This window comes from Aythya marila, assembly GCF_965140915.1.
Source record: "Aythya marila genome assembly, chromosome: 3".
Taxonomy (NCBI): domain Eukaryota; kingdom Metazoa; phylum Chordata; class Aves; order Anseriformes; family Anatidae; genus Aythya; species Aythya marila.
The window spans coordinates 81994556-82011032 of record NC_139044.1 but is presented as its reverse complement, the minus strand read 5'-3'; the positions used below and the strand labels follow the sequence as shown (position 1 = coordinate 82011032).

The window sequence follows — 16477 nt, the reverse complement described above, 5'->3', positions numbered from 1 at the left end:
GCCCGGGAGAGATCCTATAGATCATGATCCATATAGCTCTCACCTTGGCAGCAGTTAGGTTCACCGGCCCCATAGAATTCCTAATACTTTGTTTTGTCACCCAGCTGACGAACTGAAACTGTACAAAAATTGGTCAAAAATGTGCAAACATTTGTTTCCTTCCACCCCCTACTTGGTTAGTAGTTATCTTCTCTAGTTTTCTCAGAGATGCTCTTACACTGAGTTGGACACAACAGGTAGCATAACCAAATCTCCAACAATATGAATTTTAACAACAGCAAGTACCGGATTCTGCACCTTGGACAGGGCAACCCTCCTACACATACAGACTGGTGAATGAGGTTGGAGAGCAGCCCCACAGAAAGGGATCTGGGGGTTCTGGTCAACAGCAAGTTGAACATGAGATGGCAGTGTGCCCTGGCAGCCAAGAGGGCCAGCCATGTCCAAGGGGCATGAAGTATGGCATTGCTAGCTGGTTGAGGGAAGAGACTGTCTTGCTGTGCTCTGGTGCCACCTCACCTCAAGTACTGTGTGCAGTTTTGGGCACCACACTTTAGGAAGGACATAAAATTATTAGAGAGTGTCCAAAGGAGGGCTACCAAGATAGTGAAGGCTCTAGAGAGCAAGACATATTAGGAGCGGCTGAGGTCCCCTGGTTTGTTCAGCCCAGAGCAGAGCAGGCTGAGGGGAGGCCTCATGGTGGCCTTCAGCTCCCTCACGAGGGGAGCGGAGGGGCAGGCGCTGAGCTCTGCTCTCTGGGGACAGCGACAGGACCCGAGGGAACGGCATGGAGCTGGGACAGGGGAGGGTCAGGCTGGGAATGTTCTGCACCCAGAGACATTCTGCACTGGGACAGGCTCCCCAGGGCAGTGGTCACGTCACTGAGCCTGACAGAGTTCAAAAAGCACTTGGACAATGCTCTCAGACAATAAGGTCTGATTTCTGTAGGGTCTTGTGTGCAGCCATGAGTTGGACTCAATGATCCTTGTGGGTCCCTTGCAATTTGGGATATACCGTGATTCCAAATTGCAAAAGCACATTATAATTCATTCCCGGAAAGTTATTGTTTGAAAGAATAATTATGTTTGCCCAAGCAGAAATCAAATATATCTGACACGGAGATAAAAAAGGGAAGAGCAAGCTGTTAAAACACAGCCATTAATGCACAATGATGTACTTCCTGGTAGCAAGACTGAAAGACAGAAAGGTTTTGCAGGTGTGGGTAAAAGTACGTGTGGTGCCTTTCATAACAGATGTCATTTAGCTATACCTTGACTATCAGATGGCTTTATTTATAAAGACCAGAGTTTTAAAACAATAAAACTTAAGTTTGATCATTCACATTGCTTAGCAACAGGTTTAAACATTCATTTATGTTGAAGACTTCCTAAGACTTTCTTTAATGTTACACTAGACATTGCAGATTGTTTATTCATGTTGACATTAGCCTCTGTTTGCAGGGATTCTTCCAAGTTCAGCATTAGACTAAATCAAAAGTAAGCATGCAGCCTCTCTCAGTTGGGGTTCCTACAACAGTTACGTCATGTAACCTCTCTTGGATTTTACCAAGAGTCTTAAAATGCCAGTTGTTTTTTACTGAATCTTTTCTTACAGATCATTGCTCTTCTTTCACCAAGGATGCAACACAGAGCCCTCCTTGATTTTCTAAGGCTTATCATTTGATGATATCTTCATATCTTAAGAACATTTGTCATTGCAGCAAACTAAAGAATACAAACTAAAGAATACAAAATTCTACAAACTAAAGAATAATTTCTATCCTCTTGCATAGAGAAGGAGATGAAGTGCAAATAAACTGATGTTTACAGTAGCCAAAATTACTTGAGATGCAAGAATATATTACATATTACAAAAATACTTTATATATTTAAGAAGCATTCAAAACATTGTTATCACTGACTTCAGCTGTAATTGCAACCTACTTGTAAAAATCAGCTCTTGGCATGAACCTAGGTAATGAAGACGATGTTCAATGACCCACCTAATACCATGTGTTAACAGATGCATACAGAGCATAATAGAAGGGATGGAAATGAGAACAGGGACCTGTACAAGGGTCCACTTAGAGCATTAGGCCATGTAGACACACAGAGCAATGAGACTTGCAAGGAACAGAAGAAGCAGCAAAGGTTGCAGATGTGAACAACATTGCTCATCAGAAAAGGGAAAACAGCAACAAAAACAAAACAGAGAGACACACAGAGAGAGGGAGAAAGATTTACTTTTTCTTTTTTTCCACCAACCATCGCTTGCAAGAACATAAGTTATGCAGGCTGGTGGAGAACTATCTAAGGATGTAAACCTCCTGTTCCTGCCATCTGTTCCTTCCAGTCTCACAGGTATTGTGCAAGAGATGGATAGCAAACAGGAACTTGATAGCAAATAATAAATCAAATTCAAACTGAATCCATGAGGTCCTTACCTCCCATTTGGTGATCCCAAAGCATATTTAAATGACATACATGTATATCAGCTACTGAGGAAACTGTTCTGGTGAAAAGTCAGACTGCCCATGCATATCTTCCTGAGATGGGGCAGCAGAGGGTGGGCATGAAAGGGCACAACTTCTGAAGCTGGTAGTTTCTGTGTAGGTTGAACTGCTGCACCTACAGTGACATGGCACCAGAGATGCTCGTGCACAGTGCTGCTACTTCCTGCAGCAGAAAACAACTGCAGAAGCAGAAGATGGCACAGGTTGGTTCCTCCACTTAAAAATGGCCCATGGTGCAGTAGCGCTGGCATCTTCAATCTGTTGGGCTTACGGATGGGAAATTAGAAACATTCAAATTTACTCAGTGTTTCTAGGCAAACAACATGCACCTATCATAGTAAAATCTAACATTTGTGAAAAGTGGCAGAGAGTACTGTGATGTGAGTCCTGTAAGCAACAGATTGCTTATTGACATATAAGCCTTTATGGGCCATTTTATTTTTCAATGGCTTCCTGTAGAGCAGCCACCCCTCCAAACCAAAACGTGACATTCCAAGACCTTCCTTTCACCAAGAGTTGTCCCTCCTGTTCAGTTCCATGTCCCCTGTGCCACCTTGCCAGGCTCATGCTTTCTTATCTCTCTAACCTGCCCCAACACCAAGTCCACAGGGAGACGCTGTGACCAGAGCCACACACATCATGCTCAGGGCTCAGAGAAACCTCAGAGTTTACTCATGCTGGTAAATGAGCTGTGCTTTAAAAACAAACAAGTTGTGGTTTGACTGCTGCTGATTTACAATTTGGCCATATTTAGGTATAGTTCCTCTGAGATGGAAAAAGGTATACATAGGGAATCAACACCTTTTAAGTCCCTGATGTAAAGGGCATTGTAAACAGCAGGGCATTGTAAATAGAAGATAAGCAGATTTTTTTTTTAATCAAGAAGAAACAATATATATTTTTTTCTTTTTTTCTTTTTTAAATCTCTCTTGTTCTCAGATACTGTTGAAGTACTGTGGTTGGATTTCTTTGAAAGTCTTGGATAGACACATCAAATTTTCTAAAATAACTCAAATTGCTAAAGCTTGTCAAAGTCTAACAAAATTGAAAGTAGAGCCCTGAGTTAGAAACCATGAGGCTATCTTAGTAGCAACAGTTCAGTGCTGTTAGCTCCATCTAGGCTTTAACCATAATAAACATGCAGTTTTCTTTTGTATGCTTCTTTCCATGATCCTGGCTTTAACTTATTTCAGATTCATTCATCTTTGCATATGCAACCGGCTTGTGACAGAACAGATTTATTGTCTGCTTATCTTTTCTGAATATTTAATACCTACGTCATTCTGTTGCTGAGATGTTTCCAGCGGGCTCTAATCCAGAGTCAGACCAAAGCAGGCAGCTGCCAAGCTGTGGGCTCCGTGTGGGATGAGTCACTATTGTGCTGTATCCGCAGGTTGCGCCGGTTCGTAATGAGGAAATAGCTCCTGAGCAGGTACGGTCTTACCTTCTCACATACAGATAGCTGCTAATATGTTAGTTTAGGAAATTATTATTATTATTATTATTATCGGTGATGAATTTTCCGTGGCTAGCACTTATGATTCTTTCTGCACTGAGCAGCAACTGCATCAACAGTAGTAAGACTTTGGAAGTGGCTCAGAGGATCATTTTAAAAGCTGTTAATTCCCAATACCTCAAAGATATCTCAAAGATATGTTAATTCCCAATACCTCAAAGAAATACCTCAAATACCTCATAGCTAGGGGGCAAACCTCTTTTCAGGCACAGCTACGAATGAGGAGCAATGCTCTTCACTTTCTGTGGAGCTATTCCATGAGGATGTGGAGTGACCTAGCTGGGATCCTATGTGCTTGCTGCTCGCTGCCTCCCTCCTCCATTTTTGCCTTCACATTGGAGGTGGTGTTTGGAGGCCACCAAAATGCCTACAAACTGGCCATGGTCCTGAGTGTGCTGCTTTGGGACTGGTGGGTGCATGGGACAGCAGAAAGGCACAGAGAACCTGACTTGCTTTGGCACCATGGCTCGGGGAACTTGCCAGACTCCTGGAGAGAGCACCAAAGGGCTGCTCCTGCCCTCCGGGGAGCTTCCTGGTGCTGGTGTCAGGGGCAGTATCTTCTGCTAATAGCAGGGCTATAAAACATTTACAACCCTTCCTGTGCAGAGTGAGTTTCTCGGGTTTGGACAGATGTGTTTTGCGTTGCTGTAGAAACATATTTTATTTTTTTTTCTTGCTAGAATCTCTTACTTCTCTGTGCATTTCAGAGTTGCATTTATCTCATTTTGGAGGTTGAGCCTAAAAAATGCACTTTAAGAAGCTGCATAAACATCATGTTTCTCTGTATAAACAGCTATTTCTACTTGGCAAGGAAAAGTAATGTTTTGCACTGAAAAGTAAGAATATAAACATTGGAAAAAGATCTAGAGGTTGATCAACTCATCTGTTCTTTAAATTTCCCTGTTATAAATCTGGTCTAACTTCAGATTGTCCAGAATTACACCAGGTTTGCAGCAATAATGTTCAGCTCAGTAGTTGGTACATCTTCCCATTTAATCCATATAATTAAATATTTATTTTGAATTAATGGCTTACTGGCAATTTGTGCATTTTCCCCAGATTTCAAATGTACAAATGGAAACTTAAGAAGATAACTTCTTGTAATGATGTGCTTTTTATTTTCTGAGGACTGCATAAATGGTGAGTGGAGTTACATACTTTAAAAATTCCTCTTCAACCATGGGGCCATCTCAGATAGTAATTTTAAATTCCATAGAGAGATCCAGCTTTTAAAACGAACCATGTGAAAATGAGAAACTTTCCTCTGTCTAATGGATACTGCAAAACAACATTTTCTGCCAAATGACCAAACCATGCCCACACAAATGTAAACAAGACCCTCAGCTGAAATCACTGCTGTCCAGCTTTTATATATATATTTTTTTTTCCCCCATGGGAACTGTTCTCACTCCTTAGACGCATTCTGCTCCTTCCTATTTCTGGTGTCCTTTCCACATTCTTGCCAAAGTTCTTCCCAAAGAAGGACAGAACCATTTTTGAACACGTTTAGATGAGTTTGAGATCTGGCAAAAGTACTATTTCCATTCCCTGGGATGTTTTTTTTTTTTTTTTTTTTTTTTTCCCCTGTCTTTTCTGTTTTAATAATCATATACTTATTTTTTATTTTTATTTTTATTTTTATTTTATTTTAATGTAGATAACCCATGTATGATAGGCTATGTGAAAACATCTCTTTTTCTTGTTTTTCTCTGTATCCAAGAATCTGCAAACTAATTATTACAAAAATGTAAATCTTGCAAAAAAAAAAAAAAAAAAAAGAAAGCCACAGCAATGATTTTGTAGACAAGTCTTCATTTTGAATTTTGACGTATAACTGTTTTACTATAATATTACAGACTCAAAAGACTGTTGAATGGTGACTATTCATAAGTGTTCTGAGGATGCAAATATAGAGCTTGATATATATCTCTATGATACTATAAACTGGAAGTCTGAGAATATTTTGATCCACATCAGTATTAAGCAGCAACAAAATGCCTATATGAAGCAGTTGCACCTATAATATTAGTACTTGTTACCAGCATTTCTTTGTTGCTCTAAATTAGTTGTCAATTTGACATTCTTAAATACTTAATTATCTTGGCATCTTAGAAGCTGCTACGTTCATTTTACTAAACATTTCACTATTACACACCACCCCTGCCCATACTTGCAGCTTTGTCCTTCTCCCTTAGCCAACTGAGATTTTGGTAGGAGCAGAAGGCTGGCTATGGGAGGCCCTGGAGGATCCGTCCTTTCTTCTGTAGGGTGAAGTCAAGGTGAGAGCCCAGCTACACTCATGTCAGGGAAAAAAAAGAAAAACAACAACACAAACAAACAAAAAAAACCACCTGTAGTATGACCTTTCTACTTTCTCTCCATTTTTCTTTTCAAAATACATTTAAGTATTTTAAACTGTATAAACTATGTAAACATTACCGATAGCTATAGCTAGAGAGCAAATGTGGCTTTCCCCAGGGGTTCTACACTCGAAATGGCTGCTCTCAGATTTGTTGTTTGAACTTCCCCTCCACCAGCATACTCCAATGATGCACAGCACAGGCAAACAAGAAATGACTGTCATAAAGCTATCTGATGAATATAATAACCCTACAACATATCATCTTTATCAGGTTTTGAGCTCTTCCTCCTCATTTTATTCATCTGCCTTAGAACTCCTAACCTTTCCACAGTCCTGAGCAAGTTTAAAAAAAATCAAGTCGCTTACTGGAGAAATGTCACATGTAAAGAATGTCACATGGAAGAATGGATAGTAAGTCAGAAACTGGAGAAAAGCACCCACTGGCCAGACTAAAAATCTGACTGTGAAAAAAGACAGAAAAACAAAACAAACAAAAACAAACAAGCAAACAAACAAACACAGTTTTCCTAGATGGATGCTAGCTGAAGGAGCAGAGCTGCTCAGAGCATAGATACGCTTTCCAGATTGTCTGCCCTGATTGTGGTGGCAGTGGGATCCCAGAGGATGTAGGGATTTGGCTAATTGCTGGTTCTGAAACACGTGAAAGCTCTTCTTGAAAGCACATCAAAGGAGAGCTGCTTTTCCAGATCAGCCCCATGAGATTTGGCCACCGTACTTCTCAAAGGAGAAGCATGGCAAGAGAGCAGTGTGTGCGTGCATCCATGTATGTCCTTTGACTAAGTCCCTATAGCAAGCTGGCCATCAGATTTCTTCATAATTATGAGTTTGGTACAAACTGAGGCAATGTCAGCCTGTTCCCCTAAATTTTACCTTCCTAAAAAATGTGTTTGTCTAGATGGTAATTACCAAGTCCTCAAAGTCCTCAAAAATTCAGTCCTCAAGAATTCAGTCCTCAAAGAGAAATGTCTGGCTCCAAGGAAGGCTCACAGGCATGAATTTCAAAAGGGTGAAGACTCCTCTCAGAGGCAAACATTAGGGTGCCTAGAATCTCTTTGACATTTCTCCAGCTCTAAGTAATCGGATCTGTCCCGTCTCTATCCTGTTGACTGTCTCAAGTGATTTCTCACTCATCCGGAAAGTTTTTTACACTTTTTTTTAGTTGGCAAACTCTCTTCCCATTGCAAGGAGAACCTTGCATTGTAACACCCCAGTCTTCAAGAAAAATAAAGGAACCGAGTTGTTTGAATAGGCTTGAATTTTTGTGCACGTAATATGATCATAGAATCATGGAATCATTTAGGTTGGAAGAGACCTCCAAGATCACCTAGTCCAATCTACAACCTAACACTAACAAGTCCTCCACTAAACCATATCACTAAGCTCTACATCTAAACGTCTTTTAAAGACCTCCAGGGATGGTGACTCAACCACTTCCCTGGGCAGCCTATATGATGAAGCAGCTAAACCAGGTCATGGACCATAGTTGGCAAGAAGCATAATCTTAATCTACATTGTTGTATATGGCCCCGAATGGGTGGGCTTTAGGTGATGATCACCATATTAATAGTCTGTGATGTTCAGCAGCATCACAGTTGTTTCAAAGGTCTGCATTGTCCTTTGTGCAGCATGAAAAGAATGATCCTCATCAGTGACTCCAGTACAGTCAATAATAGCTGTTTACTTTAAACACCTTTTCAGTAGCTGTATTTTGCACATAGCTGTTAACTGATTAGCCTGTTATATTAAACTTGTTTGTTCAGTAGAGTAAGCAGAATTAGGCTGACAAATACACATCAAGTCAATTTGTACACAGTATTTCAAGGGAAATGTTACATATTGCTATTAACTACCAAAGCTTACAGAAGAAAGACTACATGACAGTTTTTGTTCTGCTCCTAGGCAATCTTGGACTGCTCACAAAGTGACCACAATGTTTAATTAAACAAGTAAACGTACTTCAGATGAATTAAATGTACCTATAAATAAGGTCTGTTAAACAAAGATGAGTAGATGACAAAATATAGAGTATGAGCTACTATTAACAGCTGCTTCTGAGACAATGGGTCAAGAGTGCCATTCATTACACCCAATATCCTAAGCAGTATGCTGGGAGCTCTGGGAGGCTGTTCTGGATTGTGTCTATCCTCTCAAAATATATGATACCCAGAACAGGTACGATGATGAGCAGCCTCAGCTGCCTTTTGAGGGCATCTTTAAAAGGAAAGATGCAACTGAATGAGCAGAAAACAAATGAGCACCAAGAGCAGACTTCCACCTAGCATCAGGAGAGAAAGGTAGGACAGCAGTTTCTTTAAAGGGTGCTTCATATTGTATCATATTTTAAGCTAACTGCTCATTGTAATTAAGGGAATTATCCTACTTTCTTGTTGAAAACTTCTTCAGCCCATTTGGATAGTTTTCCACAGGAATTTGGATTTATTTTGCTTCTGTTTTCATGCAAAACACACTTGAGCAGAATTGCACAATTTGTTCTTTTTTTTTTTCTCTTTTTTTTTTTTTTTCTCACTCCTTTTTTGGATGGAGTTTCTTCTTTCAGTTTAAAAGCAACAACTACAACAAAAAATCCCCTGAAAATAAGTGTGTTTTTTTTTAAAGAATTTTTTTTTTTTTCCATGGGAAATCATATTCATTTAGGCTAAACAGTTGCACTGTCAGAGAACAAAAGAAAACAGAGACAACAAAAAGTTGAAGAGGAAACTAGAAGTAACACCTTAATTCTTTTTGTTTGGCTTCATATCCCATTTTACCATATTTGTTTAGTTTCTTTACACATAAAATGAAGGTAAAAATCTATGTGACACATTTCCAATCTAAATGAACTTAAACTTTTCTTTTCTTTTCTTTTCTTTTCTTTTCTTTTCTTTTCTTTTCTTTTCTTTTCTTTTCTTTTCTTTTCTTTTCTTTTCTTTTCTTTTCTTTTCTTTTCTTTCCTTTCCTTTCCTTTCCTTTCCTTTCCTTTCCTTTCCTTTCCTTTCCTTTCCTTTCCTTTCCTTTCCTTTCCTTTCCTTTCCTTTCCTTTCCTTTCCTTTCCTTTCCTTTCCTTTCCTTTCCTTTCCTTTCCTTTCCTTTCCTTTCCTTTTCTTTTTAATTCTGTACAATATATAGTTAAATTGTCATTTAATATTTTCTGTTGTGAAATTTTGGGTTAATAAAAATCCAGCTGGCTGTGCTTTCTCTATTTTGGGTGGAAATATGCCAAAAGAAGGAATAATAGGTAGTATGAAAATACTGACTAAAGGTGAAGGAAAAATATGCAAAATCTGATATTTACAGAAAAGTGTAAAAGAACAAAGATTGTTTAAAATAATTAGCAAGCAGAAAAAGAGGAAGCAAGATGCACACCAAACAGTAAATGTACACACTCAGATTCCATCTGTCCTGTATTCCTGAAGGTACCTCCTGGGTACACTGCATCCCTGGTGCTCGGGTGCCACCACCTAAAATGAGACAGCCAATGTCTGGCACTAGAAAGTCTGTCTGTATAACACAGGCTGTTCATGGTAGCTGTCAGGGGTTTGCAAGCTATAGTTTATCATCTACATTTGACTTCTAGTTAGCTTTAATAGCACAATGTGCTTGTAAGAAAATTTGTTTCAACAGGGAAAAAAATACTTTATTCTGTTATGTTCTGTCTAAAATAAACACAGGCATCAAAGCCCAAAGCAAATGGGTTAGGTGGTTGAATTGCTGTGTCAGTATTTTTCTGACTTAAACAGTCACGTTATATCATAATGATACTGAATAGCATATGGTGATGATCTTTTTCATGATAATATTATTTTTCTATTAATTAAAGGAAAACCAGAATGAATGTTCATTGCCAAATGCTTGAATACTTTCATGAAATGCTTTTGGAAAAAAAAAAAAAAGAGAGAGAGACTAGTAAAATAGTCAAATTACTGCACTCACAAGAGAAGGACAGCAATATTTGCATCCTAAATAAGCAAATAATGAAGCAGACTAAAGCAATGTTCAGCAAATATTTCTCTCCATGTCTGTCCTTCTCCAAAGCAGTATCAACAAAATAATTACACATAACAATGCTAAACTACTACTGCTGAAATAAACGAGAGCCTGACATTAAAGATGTTTACGTAAATGGCATTTAGTGCTTCAGAGTAGTCAGGCTCTTCCATTACATTTGTGCAGTGTAAGATCAGAAAACTATTTCTCCTCGTACATTTTTTCCCTACATGCCAACTCAATCCTACAGGATTTTACAGTAAGACTTGATCTGGCCAAGCAGTGCCATCTGCCTGAAAATGAGGTGTTCATGGAAACATTTTGATTTTGCCAGGTGTACAACAGGTTCAGCCCCCTCTGTCGGGACAGGTCTGGAAGAGAGGCTGCCAGCCTGCGGGGATGAAGACTGCCACACACGCAGGCCAAGCAGCCCAGAACAGGCTGTAGGGAGGGCCCAGGGAGGGCCCAGCCCTGTGCCCTGGGGTCTTCTGAAGGCCTGATGGAGCCTCGATGCAGCAGAGGTCTCCCTGCCATGCCAGGAAGGCAGCTGAGAGGTGCCCATGTCTGTCCTGCGCCCAAGCTGTGAGGTTAATGCTGATGTATAACTTCTCACTTCGTTCCTGAGGCTGTGCTGAGCATGTTTGCTGTTCACTGGGCAGTGCTCTCCCCTGTGAATGTGGGCTACCCTCTCGGAAATCAGACTGCATCAGGCCTGTACAGCAGAAAGATGTCCCTCTGGTTTTACACAAACACACATTTTCATTGGATGTCCTCAAAAGGATTCTCATCTCTATATTTGTGGCCAGGCATTTACATGTATTTTGTGCCTCTAAGACCAAGGCTAACCCATTTCCACCACCAGGTACTCAGTGCTCACCAGCCCTGTGCGTGCACAGCAGTATTTTTCCTCTCCCAGCTACTGTTGCACAGCAGTTTTTTCCCTTTCTTAAATCTGCTCTCAAAGAGGCCCAACTAGCATCACTCCCTGGCTTGGCTCTGGCCAGCAGCAGGTCCCTTTTGGAGCCAGCTGTAGCTGGCTCTGATATGACATGGGGCAGCTGCTGGGCTCTGCTCACAGAGGCCACCCCTGAAGCCCACCTGCTACCTAAACTTTGCCAGGAAAACCCAATACATTGCCCAGTGCAATGGGACCCACTGTTATTCAGGCATGAGGACACCCAATTATACATTTTATTTTATCAAATGAGATATGTGCTTCAAGGGAAATCTTATGATAAAAGTCTTGTTCTATTAAATGTATAATTGCAAAATAATTTCATCTTTCATAAGTAGTGAAATGTGAATTTTCTACACATTCAACTAGATGAAAGTGTTTATGATTGCTCTTTTCTTTTTTTTTCTTCGTTCAGCTTCTCTCACAAAGAAACGAAAAAATGGCTGTAAATGTCCCTCAGCATTAGGACATGCCATATAAGCTGTGCCCTATCGCTGCATGGATTTGGTACCTCAGTAAGGATGCAACTGTGTTGTGAATCTGTAAATGGCTCTTGCATAAAGAGCAGCTGGTCAAACAGTATCCGCATTTCCATGTATATCTTCATGGTTTGCATTATTCTGGCCACAGTGTTTGGAAATCTGATGGTTATCATCTCAATATCACATTTTAAGCAGCTCCACACGCCTACCAACTTCTTGATACTTTCCATGGCCACAGCTGACTTTTTGCTGGGATTCCTCATCATGCCTTGCAGCATGGTGCGCTCTGTTGAACACTGCTGGTATTTTGGCGACTTCTTCTGCAAGATCCACACAAGCATGGACATTATGCTGAGCACAGCTTCCATCTTCCATCTTTCTTTCATATCCATTGATCGTTACTATGCTGTGTGTGACCCTCTAAGATACAAATCAAAGATAAATACTTTTGTTATCCTGGTCATGATATTCATAAGTTGGACTGTCCCTGCTGGTTTTGCTTTTGGGATGATCTTTCTAGAACTAAATCTGCTAGGAGCAGAAGAGATTTATAATCACATCCATTGTGCAGGAGGATGCTTTGTCTTCTTTAGTGAAACTTCAGGTGTTGTGGCCTCCGTAGTGTCTTTTTACATCCCTGGATTTGTTATGCTGTACGTCTATAGGAAGATATACTCTATAGCCAAGAGGCATGCAAGATCCATTGAAGCAATTAGCCAAAAGAAGAGATGTGAAATGAAGCACCACATTTCATGCTGCAGAGAAAGGAAAGCTGCAAGGACATTATGTATAATAATGGGAGTATTTTTTATATGCTGGAGCCCATTCTTCTTCTTTACAGCAACTGATCCATTTATGAATTATATGGCTCCTCCTATTCTCATTGATGCTTTGGTTTGGTTTGGTTATTTAAATTCTGTATTTAATCCAATTGTTTATGCATTTTTTTACCTGTGGTTTCGCAAAGCATTAAAGATGATTCTTTTTGGAAACATTTTTCAAAGGGACTCTTCAAGGATTCAATTATTTTTAGAGTGACATCCTTTAAATGGTTGGTTTTATGGCTTTGAGATCTTGTCTAGAGGCTGACCTCCAGGAAAGAAGAGCTGAAAATGACAGAAGAAACTCCTATTTGCTTGCTAACTTATCAAATTTGGTCAAGCAGATAAGAAACGATTATGTTTTATTCTTTCATTCAAGACTGGGAATTATAGTGTTTTGCTATAGCTATTTATATGCCATGCAGAGGAAAGCAAAACCTGGGTTAAAAAAAAAAAAAACACAGCAGCTTATTAACTGTTTTTAATCATTAAGAAGTGATTCTGATACAACAGGCTATATTTTTAAAAATATGTATTTCTGGTTATTTGCTGTCCTCTGACAAGATCAGAAAAGCCTTTCATTTTGAATATACAGACATCTTTGAGTAAAAACCCAAAGCTTTTAAGTTTTGTCCCTCCACTTCAGTATGCATGCAGAAGTCTAAACAGGCCAATGTACAGTTATGCCAGTATGCTGCATGGAGGGAAGATGGGAAAAAGAGAAGTCATGCTGCTCCTTCTCTTTCCATTTCAACTAGTGCTTGTCACTTTTGTCATTTAAAGGCTTTCCTGCTTAATGAGGTCAAAAGCGTCTTTAATAAGATCAAAGATATTGTGGAAAACACAATAAAGGAATAAAAAGCAGTAGTGAAAAGCAACACTGAATCTGACAATGCCAGAAAATGATACTTTTGTAATTAAAATTTTGATGTAAAATATCCACACATTTACATCCTTCAGAACTTTATATAGCTTGGATATATTGATATTTTGGCTTACAGCAGTGCTGTGACAGCCAGTGAGGGATCTATATAAAGAATTGATATAGAAATTCTATGGCTTGCCTGATCGTATGGTGAGTGGGGCAAGATGGACATGGAAGCACCAGGAGGAGTGCCAGAAAAAGAATCATAGGGATGGCTCGGTGTCATGGAGCCCGGGTGAGCAGGCTGTCAAGATTACATCTGTGTGCAGCCTTTCTGGACACCCAAATTGGGACAGAAAGGACAGATGAGGAAGTCAAAAGCTAGCACATGGTTACCAGCTGAAGAAGGCCGATATGCTGTCAATTTTTTAATCTGTTAACTGGCTTTGCTAGAATTAACATATCACCAAACAGAAGGAGGTAATACCTCTGGCCTGGTCCTATGCCATCCGGTTGGAGTATGGAGGACTAGTTCTGGGAATGGACAGTAAAATGTTGGTATCTGAGAAGAGGCTATGGTGAAGTTGATGACTTGGTATTGAAGAAAAAGCTATGTTCAGTGGCAAATGGTGTCCTCCGCTCATTTTGCTGGGATATGTGCATGTTGTACATGTATCTTGTCTTTCTTTTTTGTGTTCTGTAGAGCTCTGAAGCATTCAGCACTGTAGAGCATAAAAATTCAATGATGCTACATTTCAGCAGAGCAAACTATCCGTATCTGAAATTGTCTCCTTTACGCTGTCATCTTGTAAGTTTGCACTCTATAATGACATAAAAATGAACAATGACTGAAATATGCAACACCTCAGCTTTTGTACTGTGGAAGATAATCCTTGGTAGTGACAATATGACCACTTTAATTCTTTATCACAGAACAATAAAAAAAAGATTAAAGAAACAAACAAACAAACAACAACAAAAAAAAACCACCTCTACCTTTCCAATAAATTTTCCAATAAATTAATGGATAATTGTCTTTTTCTTCATCCCTGGTGAGTTTTGTCTGATGCAGTTCATTTTCTAATGTTCAGTGTTAGTTTCTGAAGTGAATTGTGTGATCACTAGAATATCTTGATCTCTCTTGAAAGAGCAGTTTCACGGCTGCTGCCAGGTGATATCTCCCATTTTCTGATGGTGTTATAGATTGAAGGAATTTCCCTAAAAGGAGTGTTGCTCACCTGAGGCTTTTAAAGTGTATTTAATACATTCAGCATATGTTAACATAGACCCTTCAAGAAGTTAAAGGAGACATAGCTCTTTTTTTTTTTTTTTTCTTTTTCCTTTCATCCACTATATGCCTGGCATAAAAAGACATCACTGTGTAACACCAGAGACAAGATTTTTGCTGCTTGTGGGCACAGGGGTGGGCAGTCATATTTTCCTTGAGTAGCAACAGATGAGAGCATCAAATCATGCCGAACTCCATTTGATTTCTCCAAAGTCCGTCTGGCCCATGCAGTTCTGGTACAGCTGGAGGCTCAGAGAGAATTGCAGAAATTGAGAACTGCACTCTCACCATATTCGTACTGTGCTCCTGAAGCACCCAGTTCAGGCTACTGTTGGCCTGACTGCTAATTCACCTACTTCTGAAAAAGAGAAAAACAACCACAGAAAAATAACCCTATGTCATTACACTTTTAAGATCTGCTATGGTTGAGCATAAACTTTCTTGGGTGTAAACGATGAGCAGTCAGATTGAGCTGAATTTTGTACTCTGCTGAGAACATTTCCACTGCCTGGAATGTATCTTCAAGATATTCCTCAAATACTTTTGCCCTTTGATCATGAACTGAATGCACTTTAATAAGAAAATTGTGTTTATGGTGAAAGACTTTGAACTCAAAAGCAGAGTAGTCTTTTCCAAAACATTACAACTATTAACCTTTTCAGTCTGGTATTTGCAGCTCTTGCAAATGCAACCACATTTTGCACCTTTCCCCAGCTTTTCCTTTTATGCCATGTTATAATCTTTTCTTCCTTTTTCTTTTTTTTTTTTTTTTTTTTTTTTTGATGTAGAGTGTTGTCATGTCTAGAGTGTTGTCATGTTTTTCTAATAGGTTTATAAATATCATCCTCTGCTCGAGACAGCAGAAATGTTACCCCTCAGAACCTGTAACTGTCAAAAACATGATCCCATCTGATTATCTCAGCTTTCATTGGTAAGCATTTGCTTCTTCTTTCTAAATGATTGTCCCACTCTCCTGAAGACTGATAATCATCTAACCTAAATTGTAGGCATCTAAGAAGCACTACATCTGCTTTAGTCATTTGTATCTCTCTTTGTACTCATTGTAGAAAAATAGTCACCTTCAGAACTTGTTTTATCTCAGCAACTTATTCAAGTCACTGTTTAAGAAAATTTTTCAAGTCACAAAGTTTAAGAACATTTTTTTCTCTGGTGTCCTATTACCTGGAGGTGGCATTTTCCCAGAAAGCTTCCTTGCCTTCTGTTTACAGACTGTCTTCTTTGGCAGAGCAACTTTAATGAAGTCCCAGGTTACTTTCTCTCATTAGCTCTAATCATAGGCAACACAAAGTTATTTCTCACTGTGAAGGGGACATACAAATGAGAGGTGTTAATGAGGCCATAGGGTCTCTATTCGAACCTGGGATTTTCATAAATTAGGAGAGCAGAAGAGAAATGCCTCTTACTGTTGTCCAATCAGATCATGGATTAGATCTAGTGATGCAGAATGTACCTAACTGCAATCTCAAAGAGTCATCACATAAATGTAGTGCAAAGGGTATTGTTAAATTCCTTATCAACCCATTTAATTAGTGACCTTATTAAACACTTCCCAGATGGCTACCTTTTTCAAAACAAATGAATCTCCAGTGGGTGATTTTGTATGTTTCAACTTCCCTGAAAACTTATGCAAAGCAATTATTCCAACATTAT

At 39.4% G+C, this 16477-nt stretch overlaps 1 protein-coding gene across 1 annotated transcript; it reads left to right on the top strand.

The window, feature by feature from the left end:
• Positions 1-5103: 5103 nt before the first annotated feature.
• Positions 5104-12870, top strand: TAAR1 (trace amine associated receptor 1; the record flags this gene model as incomplete). The annotated part of the gene is made up of 2 exons (XM_082757331.1): positions 5104-5168; positions 11766-12870. The coding sequence occupies exon 2, from the start codon at positions 11800-11802 to the stop codon at positions 12868-12870; it is 1071 nt and encodes a 356-aa protein (XP_082613457.1). The 5' UTR covers positions 5104-5168; positions 11766-11799.
• Positions 12871-16477: the final 3607 nt, after the last annotated feature.